Raw genomic sequence first — 20872 nt, 5'->3', positions numbered from 1 at the left:
GGAATTATTGATCCGCGTCTAGAGAGTGCATCGTCTCGATAAACTCGGCGCGGAGAAAACCGTCTTCCACGAGCCGGGGAGACGTTTTTCGACCAGGCAAAAGTAGAAAATTTAGTATTCCTTGCTCTTCCTCTTTCTGCGCTTTGCGTCTCGTTCTTGCACGAACGGAAAATAGAACGAGACGTGCCAGTCGCGGAAAAGGCACGCGACACCGCGCTCACGCCCATACGTGTCCTCGCTGGTCGTTAACCATTCTGCAACCGAGTCTCTTTCCCACCGAGAAAAACCGCCTTCGTGCGATTTCCGTTGGTATATTTGCTCGACCACCGATAGCGTGCTGCCAAACCTCGATCTCCGGGAGATCGCGTTGTTTTTTTTTACGCCAAACTCGATGGTTCGCTTTCGGACCGGCTGGGAAAACAAAACACGAGGAGCATCATCGTACAGCATTTCGTACGCTTTGGGTGGTCGAGCAAATTATGGGAAATATACTTGACACGCTTTCGTTCAATTCTCAGACGATGGTTTCTCATAATTCGCGACTTTTATCAATTCCAAGTTTAAATTCAATTCGTTTTTCTCAGCGTATATCGTAACCTCGTTTACCCTGTATGGTTTAATAAAGACGACATTGTTACGCGAGTAGAATTATATCCATTCAGATTTCAGTTTGAATAGTAACTTTTAGACGGTGTGTCAACTACTAATTTAAAATATTCGCTGGATTTACATCGCTTAAAGACATTCTTAGCGTCTTTAAAAACGAACAAGTTCCGTTCCTGAAAGACCCTTTTCGAGGAGGACGCGAAAGCAATTTGTTCGTCCGGTCAAGTATTTTCCGCCTTTTAACGACAAAAGGAAGAAGCGCGGTTCGCAATTATTTTAATAAACGCCGTCTCGTTAGTCGGGGCTGGAATTGGCACTCGAATCATCGGGACACTCGACGGAGTCCTCCGAGTAAAAAAGAAATTCCTCCCACGGACAGAACCGGAAACACGGCCGCGAAGGCAGCGGAATCGAATTCGGGTAAGAACGAAACGATAGGAACAACGCCAAATCGAATCTGCTTCCGCGTCTTTTTCGGTTACCGCGATAATGATTTTCTGGAACAGGATGGCGCGACCTCTTTTTTCTTGTTCGAGGTGTCCACGAAGGGTGCACCTTACGACAGAAGATGCGAACGTGAACATCCCTCAACATTCTGCCGAGATAACCCGTCTCGATTTTCCACGGAAACTCATTCCCAACATCAATACAGCTTCTAAATAGAATATATAAAATATAATAGATGCACGTATAGTCGTTAGAATTCGATAGAGAATAGAAGCAGGAAGCTGGGCGGAAAGCGATGGAAACTGGTTGGGGTACGAGAGGGTTCGGCGACAGAGGCGCCTATAATTGCGTTCCATCTCGTTAAGGTTCGTCACGCGTTGGCGCCACCCAAAGGACGCGTTAACGAAGCCTCGAACCGAAGATAAATTTGTAGGCGTAAGGACTCAGAGAGGAGGATTCTTCCGTTTTAGGGGAGGTATTAGCCGCCCGTCGGTATGGCCTCGGGCCAGTTGGAAACGGCGCGAACGTCGTTCTCGAGGGAGTACTAGATCGCGAAAGAGCTTTTACCGGCTGTCAGAAGAAACGGCGACGAGCCGACCAAAAAGCCAATTTTACGCGCTCCCGTACACGTGACCGTGTGAATTTCTCAGGGAAGATTAAGGACATGCGAACGATGGCTGGTGGAACCATCGAATAAACTTGGAATCATCGAGTTTCCTCGACGGGGCGAAAGGGAGAAACAGAATACATTTATTTTCAAACAAGTTTCGTTAAAATTTCTTGTCTCAAACGTATTTTACAGGATATCGCAGAGCCGAAGTTATCAATCGACCCTCGTACAACGTATGCATAGTTCCGAAAGGTGCAGGGTCCACGGTTCCGAACATACGCTGCATAAGATTCGGCGATTTCATCGACTCGCTGATAAGGCGGAAAGGAAGGAGCGCGTCCGGGGGTCGTCGGGCGATGGTTCTTGAAATATGCAAACGACTTGGTAACGTGTTCGAAACGAACGCGCTCGAAGAGCACGTCCGCGTCCAACGAGTCTCGCACGATCTTCGCGAAAGGAACGCGAGACGTTTTTCATAATTTATCGAACGTGACGAGTTTACGTTCCGCGGGGTCTTGGCGTACGGCAGAAAATATGCATCCATTCGATAGCTCTCGCGTCGCGCAATCGTCTGAAAAGTCCGTCTCGAGATCTTGGTGCGAACAGGACGAGGAACGGAGTTTTAAACTCTATCTCTTTCCCCTCCCCTGGATGTAATTTAATTAACGCTTCCGGCGAAAAACAAAGCAGCGAAAAAGCTCTTCCTATCCACGCTTTTCATTGTAGTCTCGTCTCTGGAATATTCCTGAATACTTCCTCACCCTCGGCTTTTTTTCCCCCGAGCACGGTTCATCTTGGAGGATCAAGCGCGGCAAAGCTTTTACTGGAAAACTAGGCGGAAAAACGAACGAACCAAGAGCCCGTGGAAACCTATAGACTGCAGTCCGACCGCGAGTAGGAAATAGAATCTCGAAACTCGAACCTCGGGGCTCGCTGGAAGAACACGGAAACAGACCCCTTCTCGAGAATTAAACTTTCTTGTTCCTGCATTCCAGTTTCTTAGCGCATCTCGAACCTGCCTCGAACGGAGTTTGACATTCGCGCCGGAAATGGGAACTATCGAACTTTCAAATTTTAAGACGACGCTTTGGCGACCGAAACAGCGAAAAGCAAACCTCGCTGACCTCGACAACGTTTTCGTACGAGTAGCCCTGAGAAAAGAAATTGGTTACCTCGAATATCTTTCGCCTCGGCGAGTCCTTTGCAAGGCGGAAGCCGTCGCTTCTCGCCAATATTTTCACCGAGTCGAGTAAAACGAACTCAAGATTCGAGGTACGGAAAGTTCAAAAGGGCGAATATAAGTTTTGAACCGAGCTACCGCAAGGATCGATGAAAAAATTCGTTTGGGAACCGATGTGGGTAAATGTTGATAGGATTGTACGTTACATTTAATCGAATAGACCGAATTTCGGGATAGACCAAGACCTCGTCAATTAGTAATGGAACTCGCTCGAGCCGACGAATCGAGGAAAGATGCAATTCCGCGGTCGACGTAAACTAACCCTACCGTTCAGATTCGCCATGGCAACGAACAGACGAGGATCAAGGGAGCAACGCAAAGGGATTATCTTTGTGCCATTAGCTTTTGACGCGACACCGGAACCTCGTGGCTTGCATATTTGCATAGATCGGCAAAGTTGTCCCGAATAGCTCGTTCGAGCGTACAAACGCGTCTTAAACCGTACTCTCGTCTCCGCGATGTAACATCCGATCGATCCTTGTTTCCGTTTAACGGCAAATCGGTCGGATTTCACTGGATAATTAACCGACATGTGTCGCGAAAATCCCGAATGGAAACGATCCGAGTCTTTTCAACGCTGGAAATTGAGAAATCGTACCTTTCGAAAAAGTAATAAAGGAAAGGTGCTTGATCGTTTCGCGAGACACTGAGAAATGGAATTTTGAAAAGTGTTCCGCGGCGCAGGAGAGCGAGTCGCGCTGCGCTTATCATCGGCTCATGGTCACGATCGTTTTCCCGCCAAGTCGTTCCTAGGATAACCGGTCTTCCGTGGCGAGTACTCGCTAACGAGCGATGGAACAAGGTGTGGCGCAAACAGTCTCGTGAAAATTATAAACGAACGCGTGCGTTTTTCCCGCGTTGTGCCGTCACGCGTTCGAAAACTTGGATCAGAGACTCGCGAGACGCAGCTGCGCAAACATCGCGGAAAGATCGCGGTTCTCCAGGAGGTTCGGTATTTTGCCGTCGCGATAGATCGAACCAGTTAGCGAGCACCGCGCACGCGTTTTCATTTGTAATGATAATCGCGATAAAAAATTCCAGCGATCGAAGTAGTTTTCGAACAAGGTAAGAACGAACTTCTCCTTCTCTTCCGATGGTCGATCCATCGACTGGCGATAGTCGATCAAAGATACCGAGCGCGATCGCGGTTTCAGTTCTGTTCCCGCGTCTCTTCGCGGAGGACAACGCATCGACTACTAAATCATCAGTTTCACCGGAGGTAGTCAAAAATCTCAATTTCTCGTGCTGATATCGATGACAAATAGTTGCAACAATGATAACAGGGAGCGTTAGACGTGCGTTCGGTTATCTTATCGTGAAAAAGTAAAATATTGGTAAGAACGTTGGCCGGGCTGTTCGAGTTTGCACCGGAATTAGTCTTATTACGACGGTTTTCCCAGATTTCGAAATTTTCAAGGAAGGTCGATGTTTGGTCGAATGGAAATACTACCGTTTCGATCCACCGATCCGACCATTCGTTTCAGCGCTTTTGAGCCCCGCGCCCTGTCCAAGGCATCACGAGACATCCGTCGACGATATCGGGTAATCGTTGAGCGCGACTTCTCATTGAACCTGCTGACCGAAACAGCGCACTACAACAATTGAATCGTTTGACCCGTTTTTATTGGCAAGTCACACCAGTCGCGAATGGGAAGCTCGCCAGTGCACGAGCCACTCGCTCGTTCGCAGTAGCACTCGCGGATCAAATCGGTAAATTTGTCGTTACGTTCCTCTTTTCCGATTTTTCCGTCAACGTTACTCTTCGAGACGAGTTTGATTCGTGACTCCAAATATATCGAAAAATAATTCCGCGATCCACTCGGAAACAACTCGTTTCAGCGTCGGAAGAGGAAGCCAACGATCGATCGATACCCTGCTAGAGCGATGACGGACGGAAGAGGCAACGGCAAAATCCCGACGATAAGTGGTGAGACTTTCGAAACTATTTGTGTGGTTATATTCTCTATTTGTATACAAGACGATACGCGGTTTCGTAGCGTGCTCGGAAATTCTCAAACGATTTAAGGTACTTACTCCTGATAAGAATCTGAGACAACGTGCTTTACGTAGAATATATAAATAAATGTTTATCTGTAACTACATCGCAATTGTACAGCGAATTTAATTCCACTAATCGTACAAACGTGTTTACCGATTGCATCAACGACTCTATCTATCTTTCCAGCGCCTCGACGCACGAATTCGAACCATCGTTTTCTTCTGTTTTATACTATCAATTACCAGCACTTTTTTCTATTATTATATTCCGAATCGTTTTACTTTTTCCCCACAGTTTGTATTTTTGTTTTATATTTGGTGGTTTGCACTATACATTTCTGCTCGAAGGTTTCTTCTGTCAATGATAATAATAATAGCAATAAACATTGCACAACCGTGAGTTTAATCGCGCGATGCGCTCGTTTGCATGTGATTTCGCTTAAGTCTGACGTAATTTTTAGCTAGATGCGACAATGTCAACGTCGACGGAGCTGAGGATCTCAAGAAGGCGATATCGGCAACAGGTCAGCCATACGTTCGCGTACCATCGGTGGAAGAGACGACACGAACTGCGCTTGTCGCAAGTACAGAGCAGATTTTATGGTCCGCGAGCGCAGACTGCGATCAAAATTAAGACCAGCCAGAAAACGACGATCGCTTGTTCGCGCCGGGACGGGAATAGATTGAAGGAAACGTACACGCAGCGCGAACGAAGCGCCGAGCCGTCGGGGAAGTTCTATAATTCAAAATTTTCGCGCCAAACAGACGACGCAGACTAAGAAGATAAAAACAAACAAAACTGAATTGTAAAGGTGTATCGTTTTCGAATAGCCGGAGTAAACTGTCGCGTTTGCGTTCGTCGTATCGCTTCCACCGATCACGCGTCTTCTTCGAGCGGAAGTTTTCGCAATACAGTACATACACACAATACAGTAATACACGGTTATCTTTCGTAAGATTTAACGACGATCTAGAAGAATAATCAAACAATATACAAAATTTGATTTTCCATGGTTTTCATGTTACCTGAAAGTTAATCGTGTAAATTTTAACGAAAGTGGACCGTGCATTACTGTATCCGCGTGTTCGTCGTTCGCAGGCTACGGAACTTTAAATGTGCTGCTGCTGGTGGCAGCTCTGCCGGCCGCTTGGGCCGGAATCTTCGACACAACCACGACTGCCTTCATTTTAGCCTCCGCCGAGTGCGATCTGCAACTTACGTTCTTCCGTAAAGGCGTTTTGGTGGCGTTTCCATTCGTAGGTAGAGTATTCTTCAATATTTCTAATTGAAAATATTACGCAAGAAAGGCCAACATTCCTTAATCCTTAAAATAAATCGAAACCGATACTATAACTGGTTTTAATCAGTTATAAGATTAACGGATATCGCTATCAATACATACCACCTTAAGTAGAAATAATGAATTATGAGCCGACGCGTTAATTATACTCGATCGCGTATCCCACAACTTTCAAACGTGATTTCTTCGAAAATCTCAGTGGAAAAATTTTACACCTCTTTATCGATTTGTTTTTACACGAACGTCGTTTCTCAGCCTATGTATTCTCGCGACTATTCGTTTGCAACGTGCGTAGGCATGACACTGACCAGCTTTTTATGGGACCACATAACACCGTACGTCGGAATAAGGAATCTTTTCGTCGTCGGGCTTCTGGCAGACACAGTTCTGAACGTGCTCAGTACCGTTGTCGACTCGTACTACGCGTTCCTGGCGATCAAACTCCTGTGCGGCGTTCTGTGAGTATCGCTGCTTGATTTCGCGACGCGTTCGAGTTACGAACACGTACACGATTTTCAGCGTCGGAGGGCCGTTTTCGATGGTGATGACTTACTTGTCCGAATTTCATTCGGCACAGTACAAAAAGGGCTTCACCAGGTGGGCGGGACTCCTCGTCAATGTGGGAATCATAATTCCGGCGGGTAAGCTATCGACGATCCAGGTTTTCTTAAAGATTCGCCTTCTAACAAATCATGTTCCGTCGCAGTCGTAGCGTTTTTGGTCCTGCCTCTGCCTCTGACGGTCGAGATATTTGATCGACGATACAACAGCTGGCGAATCTACTTGCTGATCTGCACGACGGTGCCGTTGATCGGTCTCCTGACGGCCAGCACTTTACCGCAAACTCCAAAGTACCTCGTGGAAATCGGCAGGCCCGATGAAGCACTGAAGTTGTTGCGAACGATGTACTCTGTCAACAGGTGGGAGTCGGCCGATACCTTTCCGGTAAGTCGCGATTTACGGATCGATCGATCGATCCAAGCGAACCTTCAGGTCGGACTTCTCCTTCGAGTCAAAATTTCCGACGCGTTGGCCAAACGTTGGACGAAATGAATGTTTCGGTAGCAAGGCGCCACGCGATAGAATCGCGACTCGTCGCAGCACTGCGTTAATCTCCGATAAATTAACGCGCACGTACGTTTCCGATAGTTTTTCCAGTTGCGGAAATTCCTGTGGTTTCTCTTCGTTCCACGTGATACGAACGAGCACGAGATACGCGTAGCCGTCGCACAGAGGTACCGTTTCCCGAAAAAGCGGTAAAAAACATTTTCTGACTGATCACATGCAATATCTTACGAGGTATTGAAGATATCAAAAAAATGTATCTACAAAAGTTGTTTTATTTAAAGGGGCGCATTATGTGGTATAAATAATTTTTGTGTAGGTGGGGTAGTGGGGGAGATTTCAAGGTCAAGGTAATTTTTTACATACTATATGATATTATTACAAGTCAGATCAACGGAAATCACTAGCCGAACCCTACGTACTGCAGCGACTGACGCACCGAGCAAACGTTTATTGCTGTTATTTTCGCAGTAGCAGGTAGTAGCAGCTAATTTTCGTTTAGGAATGAAGGCAAGATATCAGTCTTCAAAATAAGACTAAAACGAAAGCTTCATCTCGCTTCACTCCTAATTAAAAAATGAAATGAAAATTCACGACATTCAAATAAGCATAACTTAAAAACTATCATAGATATGAAAAATGTAATTTGCTACAATTCAAGTACTGTTACGGCTCGCGGTATCCGTTGGATCCAATTACAATCCAACGTCGGGCTCGCGTCTTTCCGCAATAAATTAATATTCCGGATGGAGGGTAGTGAGGTTTGTGAGAATTGAGTTTATAAATGTTTATTATGATGTGTTTGGTTGGCGATGTGAGAATGTGAGAATGTAGTGAATACTGTTTGGTTCGACTCTGGTAATGAACTGAGTTTTTAAGAACGCTCCGACGCCGTCTCTTCCCTTCCAAGCACCCTTGCGACGATGCCCTTGAAAGGGGGTGCGTGAGGACGTTGAAGAAAGCTGCCGCTGTTTGTCGACGAGCAGGTCAACTTTCCCCAAATGTGCAGTTAGGGGGCTCATGGTAGGGCTGGCGCGTAGAAGTGAGAATTGAAGAAAGAATGTTTCCCTACCATGAACCCCGTGTTGAGTGTGAATCGAAAGAGGTCGATTCCGCGCTCAACAAGTACATACTAGGTAAACTTGATTTCATCGTTCATCATTTAATTTAAAAAAAACAACACAGTTATAGACGACGAATTTAGTTTCGGACGATTTTGACATTGACCACTTCAGAACCGTCTAGTCGTTTCCAAAATTAACAAATCGTAAAAAAAATTATGCCAAATCATCACCCATATGTCCAGTTAAGTATATGTGAATAAATTTTTCACTATGAATATACTTTTTAAAAAATGACTTATTACCGCTTTTTTCGGGAAACGGCTCCACTGTGTGTCGCCTAAACGAACGACGCGTTTTATTTACGGCGGTGGATCCAACGAGAAAGGGTGGCTCGACGCGCAGAAACGAGACGGAACGGAACGAGGAACGAAGAGAAAAGGCAACCGGCGGTGCCGTGAATAGTATTTTTCGGGAAATAGAACGTTTCGAGATACCCGTCGGGCAGCGTCGAACGTATAATTCACTCGGGGATCCTGGGTAGCATCGCTCGCATTGTTCCCCGTGTTTTCGTTGCAGATAAAAACGCTCTTCGCGCGGCAGAATGTGCAGCTATCGCGGTGGTCCTTATTCAAGGAGAATTCCGAAAAACTACTGCACGCCTGCTACAACGCTAAACAGCTATTCTCCGGGCCGTATCTGCGCACCGTTTCTCTCCTCTGTTTCCTCCAATTTGGCAGCATGCTGGCGTAAGTTACTCGTCGTCGCGACGCGATACGACGCGCGTCCCCGTTTCGCGCCGCGACGCACACGGCGAGTTTTTACCTTCGATCCATCCTAAACGTTCGCATAGATTTAACACGATGAGACTATGGGTGCCGCACATGTTCATGATTCTGAGCAATTTTGACGCCGAGAGGTGGACCGAGGACCGGCCGCCAACCATGATCGAGATGCTGGACCCTCGAAGAACCGTGCCAGCCAGAGATTATTTGAGCTGTCCGGATTTCGATGACATTTGCAAGACGGTGAGCAGCTCGCGACGAATCGAGTACCGTGTCAGCTATCGCTGCTTCAAACCCTAATCTATCTATAATTAATTACGCCAATTATTCGTAGTCGTTTCTCTTTCAGTGGGAAATCAACGCGTCGGTGTATCAAAAGTCTGCCATGATCGCGACGTCGGCGGTGGTTTCCGGGTTTCTCTCCGGATTGATAGCCACCACCAATTTTAGAAAAAAGATGTTATTACGTAAGAAATTTCGATCTCTCCGCCACCTCTGAAGCTTATCTAGAAACGGACCTCTAACGTTCGATGTTTTTATGACCAAAGTTCGATCGCGTTTTTATCGACGTCTATCGGCACTTGCAACGCGTTCATTCTGGGAAAAATGTAATCCGATTATATTCGCCACGATTATTTCAACAAAGTAATTGCACTGTAATTAAATTGTAATTACACGATAATTATCGTGCATTGCTACGTAATCATAATCGTGAATCATTAAACTGTGTAAATACCGCGTAAATTATCATGCAATTATTATTTAATTACACTGTAATCCCAATGCAATTATTTTGAAAAAATAATTGTGACAAATGTAAATTATGTTTTGCTTGACCATGCATGACGACGATATTAAAACTTACAAGGGAAAAGTCAATAGTATGAAACGCCGATTTAAGTAAAGTAGACGTTGGTAGGTTTATATCTACGAAAATTCTAGGTACAAGATTAGTCGAATATACAGGATGTTTTCAAGTAATTTGGATGGACCACTCTGTATATAAAATCTGGGAGATTCTCTTGGTCGGTATGAATTAGTAATTGTACCGTTTTAACAAGACCAGTCGTGACGGAATTACAGAGTAAGCTGCATGCTAACTTTTCGAGCTACATTCAAATTCTGTTGCAACATCATTTTTTACGCTTTATTAACTTCAGCGTATCATTTTTTTCGTTACTGGCAATTATTTTAGCATTAAAAATCAGTATAAAAATATGCTTTCGACCGTAAATAATGTAAATTTTATTCTGCAACTTTCCATATAATTAGGTAAAATTTATTTTACCTATAATGGAAGCATAAATTTTCACTAGACCATGAATATCCGAGAGAAGATGGTTTTTCATATTCTCATTTATAGTTGCGTGTATGTGGAGGAAAGTTGATACCATTAATGTCATAAAATATTTCTCTACCAGCACTCAACTTTGAAGCGAACCACGGGGACTTTATCATTTTCTCGTGCGCTTGCAATTAATGGTATATCAAAGGACGAATTTTTATTGCGTCCTTTCAAGATGCGATGATTTTATCTTTGCTGAATAATGTTGAGGTCTGTGGCCAACGTGGAAAATTTTTAACTTGATCACAAAAATTCTTAATAGAGAAATCGACATCGATCTTCTTAAAGAGTCCGTTTCGTTTTTTCGCAACAAAAGCCCGCTGGATGACCTGGCACGAAATATTGTTTACAGTGGCTGGTTTCCTCATAGCGATGGTAAGCAGTTTTGGAGCGAATTGGGCACAGGCTCCTCTCTACATGCTGCTACTGTGTATCGCCGTTATCGTCATGACGAGAGTAACGGGTAATATCGTCACCGCCATGAACACCGACGTAATTCCTACCCTGTTAAGGTAATTCCCCCCTCACGATACGGACTTGCAGTCCCCTTGCTTTCTACCGTCTCGTTCTTCCGATTATGCCGCTACACGCAAATGATCTAATCGCACAAAACACCTTCCTAATTCCTTTTCACGATGGGTCGCGAGAACTACCCTTGTCGCGACTCGCCCTAACTTCCGCGCATCTTTCAACACAGATCCACCAATCTTAGCATCCTGACTGCCGTTGGGAACATAGGAGCTATTCTAGGGAATTTAATTTTTTCCGCGCTATTGGAGTTGGACAGCGTCGTTGCATTCCTGGGCCTGGGTTGCCTGTTGCTTGGTAAGTGAAACTAAACTCTGATTCGAGATTTATATGCGCGCCGTTGTTATACCGATATTTTACACTTATTTTTATTTTATTTCAAGGGGAAATAGTCTCACGATATAATGTAACGATGCATAGAGAACACAAACACCATAATAATAGTTTCACAGTAGTTTGAGCAGAGTTTCGGAAGGTGTTTACAGAGTCGACATAAAAGTCTATTACAGCACCCATTATTTATTTTCTACGGGAATGCCATTCATGAGGAATGAAAATATCGGTACGATATCGTGCCAATTTACGTTTCTTTCGAGCAACTTCTACGAACCCACGATGCACTTGAAACCCAGATCCTACGTTTCACTTTCACGCATCGTCTGTTTAGTATGCTTCTGCCTGTCCTTCTTACAACCGGGACCCGTGAAGCCGTCGCCGAAAACTATCGATCAGCCTAGTGTGTGATATGCCAACGAACAAGACGAGAATAACTACATGGCCGAAGCCTACGAACTGCGCGAGCAAACTCGCAATCTTCCATTCGCCGTATCATAGAACCTGTCGCGAGTTGAGGTACACCTGCTCGCGAGCTCCAGATACGTTACTCGCCTCGCGCTACTACAGCCATTGTAATTCATTTTTATGTAATTTACTAGAAATATATTTTTTTAACTTAAAAGCTACACGTGTTTCGACGTTTCCACTTCCCAAAGACGATACAAATCGTTCACCCACCTTCCAAACTTACCGATTTTATAAGATTCATGGAACGGTAGCACGTTTACAACGTTTCAAGTGGCGTATAAGGGAAAAGGCGCCAAAGAAAATTTAATTAATGCGGTACGTCGGTTTGCGGAACGTTAATAATGCGGTTACAGCGATAAGCAAACCGCGGCTATTCGCTGCGGAGCTCATTGCGCAAGGCGAATCGTTGTATCGGAATCGAAGGTTACGTTCAACGACGCTCTATTAATTTTGCGCCAACGCGAAAAGATAATCCATCGTATCGTAGTGTTAATTGCTCGGTGTTCGAAACGTAGGAGATATTTTTAACAACCCCTACGCTGGTCGACGATGGGCCACGGTAGCGGAAGGTTTAGCTTGTCTATTAATAATTTAATACCTTCGATATGCATTACCCAACGATTAAATTAATGCAAACGCGATAGTTTCTCTTATTGCCCTCCATTTGCGAGGAGATTTATGTTCGCTCAAAATCTCGATTTACCATTTTAATTTACTGAATTAACGTTGCCCAGTTTATAACATTGCAATTATGATCGTGACATTAAGAAAAATACATTGGCGTTTCTTCTAGATTGGGATGACAAGAGAATTCTAATCGATTAAATTAAGAGGCACGTTGAAAAAAATTTCAGGTTGCGAAATTCACGAAGAATATACATAGAAACAGGATGTGGTATCAGAAGCTATCTCCGTTTATCTCATTTTGTTCCTTCTACTAATTTATAATGACATTACGCAATCAAATGTTTTTTATGTGTTGCGGGTATATCGGGAACCTGTTCATCGACTGAGAATTGCTATAGCCATCTGTTGACGTCGCTTATAAGACAGTCTAAATGCAACCCGTTAAACTTACTTGTCGAACATATTGTCGGGCATGCCTCAATAGTTTCAACACTATCAACAACTATTTTTAAAGTTATTTACCTCCAAATGCAGACATATCAAAAGACTTAAAACATAATAATGTATGATAAAGATTTAAGAATTAATATCCGCCTATGATAAGGAAACATGTAATTCCAGACAAGGTACAAATGCATCCTAAGTGTATCGTAAACAAGTTATTGTATGATAGATCCGACATTTGATAAAACTTTCTGTCGGTATCACATCCTACGTTATCGATGTATAATCAAATTGGTGCAATCACAGACGAGGTATACGAGTAGACCTTTCACCCAATGTATTTTTTCGGCCCATTTTTTTGGGGTTCTAGAGCCCTATTACCATTTCCGTGTCACTCGCAACATTACCAACAGATTTAGAAATGAATTTCAATCCCTGCATAGTGAATAGTTTTTCAACTGACCGCCATACATGAGGAGAGGACGCTAAAATCACCTCCAAATTTTCAGGTCGGTATGGCAGTCAGATTGGGCCACGGATAGGTGTAAGGTCTACTCGTGTATCTCGCTGTGTCTGTACACAGCAAGGTTTGCTTGTGTGCCTCATCTGTGTTTGTAAACACCGATAAAACATAACCTTAAAAGATGTGCCGGTCGAATTTCCGTATTAAACTTGATTTGTGCAAATTTTACAATGATGTTCGTCGATTTTGTTGGATTTTTGTCGATGGTATAAAAATGTTGCAAATTTCTCATATGATGGAACACATTACGAACTTGTTCAATATCAAAGAACCATTTCATTTGCTTTTAAATGAAACTGAATATTTGCCACCCAACGAAGATATTCGTGTTCTTAAGGAGAGCGAAACGATCTCGTAAGAACTTTTGGTTGTCATGCTATATAAACAATATATGTAAATAGTATATTGTTTCTATTCAAATATTATAGGGTTTGTCCAGGATCTGGACTTGAAATTGCATCAGAAGTATCTGCAGGTTTAATGACAGAAAGTCAGGACAATTTTGCAAAGATAGAAATAATTAGTAATTCTGTTCAACATAAGGAATCCCAAACTAATCTTTTATTAGAACCATTAAACTCAATTTTGGTTCAAGAAAACTTATCAAATGAAGTTATGAACAGGCCACAAAGTGGTACGAGAATTTCATTTTTTTTTCTTTATACTAAATGATATTCTATGTAAAATTTTCTTCCTTCATTCCTTTATTTATTTTTAGATACTTTAGACACTAGTACAATATGTGATAGAACAGAAGATGAATTAAGCAGCGTAATTGATTCGAAAACTATAGATATGAATTTAATGGAAGATATTAGTATAGAAGACTCTGTGCCATGTCGAAAAAGGAAACGATTAAGACGTAGAAAAAAGAAACCCGAAGATGTTACCCAGTCTGTCACAGAGGAAGAAAACAAATCAAGAAAGCCTAAGATTATAAATTCTTACATTATTTCTTCTAGTAAACATATACGATTTGATAATGCGGATACGGAGGAAGTCGTGGTAAAAGAGGTTATCCATGGAGAAACTATGAATGGATGTACAAATAAAGTATCACCTTCTCATGAACTTGCTAATTTGTTATCACTAGGCCAAAATTCTGCACCGATTACTTTTTCAAACACAAAATTAAAGGAAGAGATAAAAATTGAACACACATCCGACGAGGAAAATCGACTCAATACTACTTTTGAAAATACAAATATAAATGTAGCTTTAAGTAAAAAGTTAGAAGAAGGAAAAGAGTTATCGAGTAAAGATCTCAAAGCATGTCCAGTTATGACAACAGAACCTCAAGTTAAAGATTTTATAGCCTTCAAAGCAAGTATATTTTGTTACCAATTGTACTAGCTAATTCTTATCACGTTTTTACATCAATTTAATTTTTAGATGCTTAAAATCGGGCTGGATTATACACCGCAAGTATCGGAATTCATCGTAGCTGAAGTTATATCTTATTGTTCCAAAACAATGATATATACATTTAAAGTCTTACGTAAGTAATTCTTTAGTTTTTAAGCATGTAAATTAAAGGATTTTAAATATGAATCGCATTATGATCGACCGTAATATTATTTTTTACTTACAGAAGGTTTAGCAGAGGTTCAGGTGCCAGTGGGAAAATTTACAGTTGTACAAGATGAAGAAGAGCATGTAGTGAATGATACAATAACAGTCAATTCTGCGCAAATAATAGAACCTAGACTGGTGTCTACATCAAATCAGGACAAAGTAGTTACCTACAATCATAATCACACTAATTAATTAAATGCCTTTTAAATACAGTATGATTGACAACATTACTATATTTTTTTATATTTTTTATGGAAGTAAAAAATAACATGCCAAATAAAGTACTTGATCTTTTAATTAGTTAATATATTCGTTTTGAAAGATGATTCAACATTATCTGTTTTAGAAAATTAATTAATCCGATTTAATTTGATTTCACATTGCAATATTAAGTAGCTTTTACTCAAATAAGATATGTTTATAATGCGTAGCGTAAACGAACTTGCAATTTTAATTCTAGTAAAGATTTGTAATCGATCGTAATGGATCGATGCCTTTACTGTATCGCTTGCTACGTTTGTACATTTTACGAATATGAAAACGTAAAGGTTGAAGATGAAAATATATGAGAATCTAAATATACTTACATGTTGTTAGTTTTCGCTTGAAATAAGTATTGCCATTGCCTATTTCACTCGACTTTTTAATTCACTTTTACCACCAAATGAACTTCGTTTGAAAATGAACAACCATTGTGCATCGGGTGAGGTTGGATGCAATACTGTTTCGTAGACTCGCTCTTATTGGTGGACGTCGATCTGATCTGCCAATGAGGTTCTACTATTTAGAAATGTGACCGTTTTTTTGACAAATCAGCTCACAGTTTATAAATATGGTATGTTCGTTACGCGGACTCGAAAATATATTATATCTACCTTTCGAATTTGTTTTTATACCAGTCATATCAGTTCCATTACCAATCAACTGATTATCTTACTACCAGGTTCGACATTAATTATGTACTCGGCGAATTTTTGTCTTAGCTCTGCATAATAAGTATAGTGGCGGGAGTTCTTCTGCGCTTGCGCAGAATAGAAAAGTAGAAGAAAGGGCGCCAATTAGTTCACGAATCGCCAGTTCGTCATCCCCATGTCAAGCAAACAAGTTATCGGCGTATCTGTGGATGAAATTGAAGTTGTATCACAAACAAGGTATACGAGTAGATTTTTCACCTTATGGACTTTCGTGGCCCAATCTGACTGCCATACCGACCTGGAAATTCAGAGGTGATTTTAGGTGGATTTGCGGTATACGTATCAATGAGATTCATCCTTAGGTATTTTAATAACCTTGAAATCTTTAAATAATCTTAATCGATTGGTTACTCCAACGAAATTAATCGATTGATGTCCAATGATGGACCGTACAGCTTTCATTCCTTTAAAAAATAATAAAATTTCTGTAATTTCATTTTCTGTCCCACTTCCTCTTGTGTTCATTTCTAAATCTGTTGGTAACGTTGCGAGTGACACGAAAATGGTAATGGGACTCTAGAGCCCCATAAAAATGGACCGAAAAAATACATTGGGTGAAAGGTCTATTCGTATACCTGGTCTGTGGTTGTACTTTCGCAAAGGTAAGTTGACGTTTGTATTTTTAACAATTAATTAAAATAAATTTATAATGAAAGTAGATACAATGAATTTTACTAATAGAAATATGTTTTACAATTCATACTGTTTCACAGTTTTCCAGAACGTTATATATGACGAGAGTAGGATTAAATATTCTACTGCAGCTGCTTGTTAAAAAGTGTTTCATTTTACAATTAACTTTTTCAGTTGGACGCTGAGCATTGTCTGTGGAGCAGGAGTGTAGCAGCAGTTATTACGAACTTCGTTGTTGGCTCCGACGACAAATGATTTTTAGTGAACAAAACGAAAACTGCAGTGGAGCCTCGAACAATGATTCGGTTTTATGATTTCGCGATACTTCTAAAGAGGCATATCTGCAGGATGAGCTGTCGACTGACTATTAGCATCATTCTCGGCGATAGGTAAGTAGCAATAAAATATAATCCAACTTGAATAAATATTTATTGAATATACATGGTGTTCGGCCACCCTTGGGAAAAATTTTAATGGAAGATTCTACAGGCAAAAATAAGATGAAAATCATGAATACCAATTTGTTGATTGAGGCTTCGTTAAAAAGTTAAGTGGCCGAACACCCTGTATATTTAATTTACAATTCATATCGTATAATATATGTATACCTATGCAATCTTTTATAAACAACACAAGCATTGTCAAATATTATTCGTTAATTCTAGAATTCGATGTTTGATCAAGAAATAGTAATTACATCTTAATTAGAAATTTGCAATAGTGGAGAATTAATATTTTCTTAGCTAACACGACGGTTAACGTTGACGCATGGCGTTCAAAACACCTGTTGTGGTCCATATTGCAAAGTCACATGTGCGCAGCAGGAATATTTTGGATAAGAGTAATTCTAATCGCTCTTTTCGCGTTTAGATTTAATCAGTGATTAAGCTCGTCATGCTACTCCGAAAAATAAGTTTTGTTACCAGTAGTTAAATTAATTTTATTATTTCGCGATCAGTATCTTTGGCGAGAAATCTAACTCGTGAATGCGAATCGGATTAATTCCAACGTAGATGAGCGCTTTGCGTAATACGCAAGTTAATAGAAAGCAGCACGACTGTGCGGTTTGCTTCCGCGAGATACACGTATTCGCGTAACCGTTTCGGTCGTGCGATTAATAATAGTACCGAGTGAACTGCGGCATTGCTCGAAATTCTAGAGTTAATATCCCTTTACCCGGCCATTATACCAGGCGCCCTTTGTCCTTCATAAACGGCCGATTAAAGGCTGAACAAAATGGAGTCCTATAATTAGTCCGCGAGAACTTCTGCTCTATTCCGATCCGTCTCCTGCTTTCTCTCTTGTTTCCTCGAGCTCGTTGATTGCCGAACTATTTCACCGCGCTACGTCCTCTTACCCCTAGTCCGCTCTGTCTTTCTACCCCTTTCGTCAGGCCTGAATGCTTCATTAGCCGCGAGCCGAATAAAATGAAGATTAACTCGATTCATAGCGTTTGCATGATCCTCGATATTATACGTCGTGCCATAATATTTCGCGGCCGCAGACCATCCTACGACCGATTTTTCTTTTTCAACGCAATCTACGGCTACTAATTTCGACGAATGTTGAGCACGGAATCGACCTCTCATTCGATTCACGCTCAACACGGGGTTCATAGTAGGGAAACATTCTTTCTTCAATTCTCACTTCTACGCGCCAGCCTTACCATGAGCCCCCTAACTGCACATTTGGGGAAAGTTGTCCTGCTCGTCGACAAACAGCGGCAGCTTTCTCCAACATCCTCACGCACCCCCTTCCAAGGGCATCGTTGAAAGGATGCTTGGAAGGGAAGAAACGGCGTCGGGGCGTTTTTCAAATCAGTTCGTTCCAACAGTCGAACCCATCAACATCATTCTTATTTATCAAACATTATCGCCAACCATCATACATTATTCTTAATCGTGTGTAATAAACAATTGCAAAACTCAATCTCACAAAACTCACTATCCTCCATCCGGAATATTAATTTATTTCGGAAAGACGCGAGCCCGACGTTGGATTGTAATTGAATCCAACGGATACCGCAACAACGAATACAAACGCACAACCGTTACGACCCGTTCACACGACACGGTTTCTATTGTAAGCGCTGCTTTCGGTGGAAAAATCGTATTGTGCGAACGGGCTGTTAATTTCAAAATTGAAAGAAATCGTACCATAGAAATTGCGTGCTTTGTATCCCACCAGTTGCCTCGAACGCATTTCGATATTCGCGTCCACGCGTTGCATTGACTTCCACCGGTACGAACGGGATCGATAAATCCGTAGATAAGCGATATATTCGGCTGTAGTATCTGCAATAACATGCATGTGCCGAGTGACGGAATATACATACAGCTCGACGTATCGATACGGTCGTATTTTTGTTCGTTTGATGATTCGTTCGCGTTCATCGTTGACGTAACTGCTCTCGATTAGCTCTCGTTCAAGTTCCATCGACGTCACGGTTTTTTCGTCTCAGATTTCTTTCACGCCGTTTCAAACGGTCGCGAAACCGGTTGACGGCGTCGCGCCACAGTCACGAATACGTAATTCGTCTTTACAAATGTTTGTGTTGGTCGAATAACGGAGTCTCGGTAATCCGAAGGTGAATAATTCACGAGATAAAGTGCAAGAGTAAATCCGCGGCTGGACTGGCTCTTCCGAGTCCATTCGCGGAAGGCAATGAATTTACTTTTGCGCTCCGAGGGTGAATTATTCATGGTTAAATTGCCAGCGGAAAAGTATGTCGCGGACGCTTAACCTCGAACTTCACGTTTTGGTACCCCGTGTGTAAGGTAACAGGGGGTAACATTGTCTACGGTTAAATTTATTCCTCGAAACAGAAAAGAACGAAAATGAAATAAATATTACGAACTACTGTTATGTGCCAAAACTTTGTATACCTTTTCAAACTTTTATCCGCACACGCGGTTGCTGCGAATGAAAATGTGCTAGCACGTACATACGTGCTCCATATGACCCAAGTATCAACGTAATATAAAGATCTGCCAATATGTTATGGCACACCATGCGGTAAAGAGTTTGAATTCAACCCTACAGAAATCTGAATACAATGATTGAGGTGATCGGTAGTCGAGTTACATCGCCGGAGAAATTTAGCTCGTACAATAGTCCTTTCGCACAGCGAATTATTCGATAACAATTGTCGCTGGCTCCGTAATTAGAACTATTCAAGCATCTCAATCGAAGCTTAATTCGACCCTATCCTGTGTCCGGGAATATTTACTCGTCTTTTGCAAATAAATGCGATTCACGTTGGAATGAGAATGTATTTGTTCTCGAAACGTGCCGGAAATCCTTACGTAAACAGACGATCAATCGGAATCTCTTATCAAGAACGATTCTTCCGCGTTCCTAATTAGGCATTCGAAGACGCCAGGTGAACCATCGTAGCCAGCGTATTGCCAAAGACTCGTAAAGTGAAACCTTTAGTCTAAAGGGCTATTTTTAATGGGAAACTATATACACATAATCTCGAACGAGCCATTTTACGGCAGATCCAATTGTTTTTTACTACTCGCAACACGATACGGGGTTCTTCCGTACAAATTTGTCGGGCCTCGGGGCGAATCGTACAATTGGACAATGAACATGTATACGATGATTGCCTGTCTATACGTATACTCGCGAAAGCACATCGTCCGCGCAGGAAGTCGGCCAGATTGGAGGCTTCCAGGTCAGCCGGTTAACCTTTCCTGAAAATTCCATCCCATTACCGCGACGTGTTCGTGTGTGCCTGCACGCGTACGCAAATGGATTTGTACATGCAAAATAGAACGGTATTCCATGGATATTACAACGAGAGACAGTAATTTGTTCGTGTTGTTACAAGAGATCGCTCGTCAGCAAAAAGGGGATGAATCTTCGAATGAACGAGGAACAGACTGAAAATTGACGGCGGTTGGATAAACACCTATGGGGCAAATTCATTTCACGAAGCAGAACTTCCACCGGGGAAGATTGCGACGGTTAGCCTGATCAAGATTCTGACCCCAAGATCTCGAGAAGCATAAACAGCGGGTTTGTCCGATATAAATTTCAAACGGCGAAAGTTCACGCGGCGAATGAAAGGGAGGTAAATTTGCCCCGTGAAAGCAGCATAAAAATTTCAGAGTGTGTCGTAAATTGAAACGAATATTACTGCAAAACGTTATGAACGTTGAGCTATTACTCGCTCGAACAATACTTGTCCATCAGCGTTGCCTTCCCCGATGAACGAAACGCGTTACTCGCACCACTTAAAATTCTGAAAGTTTCGGAAATCTTCTTCCGAAAATTTATGAGTTCTACTAGATTCTATCAT

The 20872-nt window shown here is 42.0% G+C and overlaps 2 protein-coding genes across 5 annotated transcripts; both read left to right on the top strand.

Annotated features, from left to right (window-relative positions):
• Positions 1–4088: 4088 nt before the first annotated feature.
• Positions 4089–11942, top strand: LOC143344588 (synaptic vesicle glycoprotein 2B). Of its 4 annotated transcripts, none has more exons than XM_076770764.1 (12): positions 4089–4830; positions 5363–5425; positions 6001–6158; positions 6458–6660; positions 6722–6843; positions 6909–7147; positions 8908–9077; positions 9182–9356; positions 9463–9580; positions 10811–10970; positions 11156–11283; positions 11654–11942. In XM_076770764.1, the coding sequence occupies exons 1-12, from the start codon at positions 4788–4790 to the stop codon at positions 11728–11730; spliced, it is 1656 nt and encodes a 551-aa protein (XP_076626879.1). In that variant the 5' UTR covers positions 4089–4787; the 3' UTR covers positions 11731–11942. The 4 variants fall into 4 exon arrangements, with proteins under 4 accessions (XP_076626879.1, XP_076626881.1, XP_076626880.1 ...); XM_076770765.1 differs by having other exon boundaries at positions 4094–4830; positions 6001–6162; positions 6498–6660; XM_076770766.1 differs by lacking the exon at positions 6458–6660 and having other exon boundaries at positions 4092–4830; positions 6780–6843.
• A 1530-nt stretch (positions 11943–13472) lies between these two features.
• On the top strand, positions 13473–15626 carry LOC143344418 (uncharacterized). The gene is made up of 5 exons (XM_076770457.1): positions 13473–13738; positions 13813–14018; positions 14103–14707; positions 14777–14882; positions 14976–15626. Exons 1-5 carry the CDS (start codon positions 13506–13508, stop codon positions 15149–15151), a joined length of 1326 nt encoding a protein of 441 aa, XP_076626572.1. The 5' UTR covers positions 13473–13505; the 3' UTR covers positions 15152–15626.
• Positions 15627–20872: the final 5246 nt, after the last annotated feature.

Source organism: Colletes latitarsis, chromosome 8 (assembly GCF_051014445.1).
Source record: "Colletes latitarsis isolate SP2378_abdomen chromosome 8, iyColLati1, whole genome shotgun sequence".
Classification (NCBI taxonomy): Eukaryota; Metazoa; Arthropoda; class Insecta; order Hymenoptera; family Colletidae; genus Colletes; species Colletes latitarsis.
Note: the sequence above shows the minus strand (reverse complement) of the source record. Positions and strands in the feature narration are given on the sequence as shown.

Bases quoted from the DNA above. Each gene is read 5' to 3' on its own strand.
- LOC143344588 (XM_076770764.1), top strand. From the start codon at position 4,788: ATGACGGACGGAAGAGGCAACGGCAAAATCCCGACGATAAGTG. The intron at 9,357-9,462 runs GTGAGCAGCTCG...TTTCTCTTTCAG, and splicing joins TCGATGACATTTGCAAGACG to TGGGAAATCAACGCGTCGGT. The intron at 10,971-11,155 runs GTAATTCCCCCC...CTTTCAACACAG, and splicing joins GTAATTCCTACCCTGTTAAG to ATCCACCAATCTTAGCATCC.
- LOC143344418 (XM_076770457.1), top strand. From the start codon at position 13,506: ATGTGCCGGTCGAATTTCCGTATTAAACTTGATTTGTGCAAATTTTAC. The intron at 14,708-14,776 runs GCAAGTATATTT...TTTAATTTTTAG, and splicing joins AAGATTTTATAGCCTTCAAA to ATGCTTAAAATCGGGCTGGA. The intron at 14,883-14,975 runs GTAAGTAATTCT...TTTTACTTACAG, and splicing joins ATATACATTTAAAGTCTTAC to AAGGTTTAGCAGAGGTTCAG.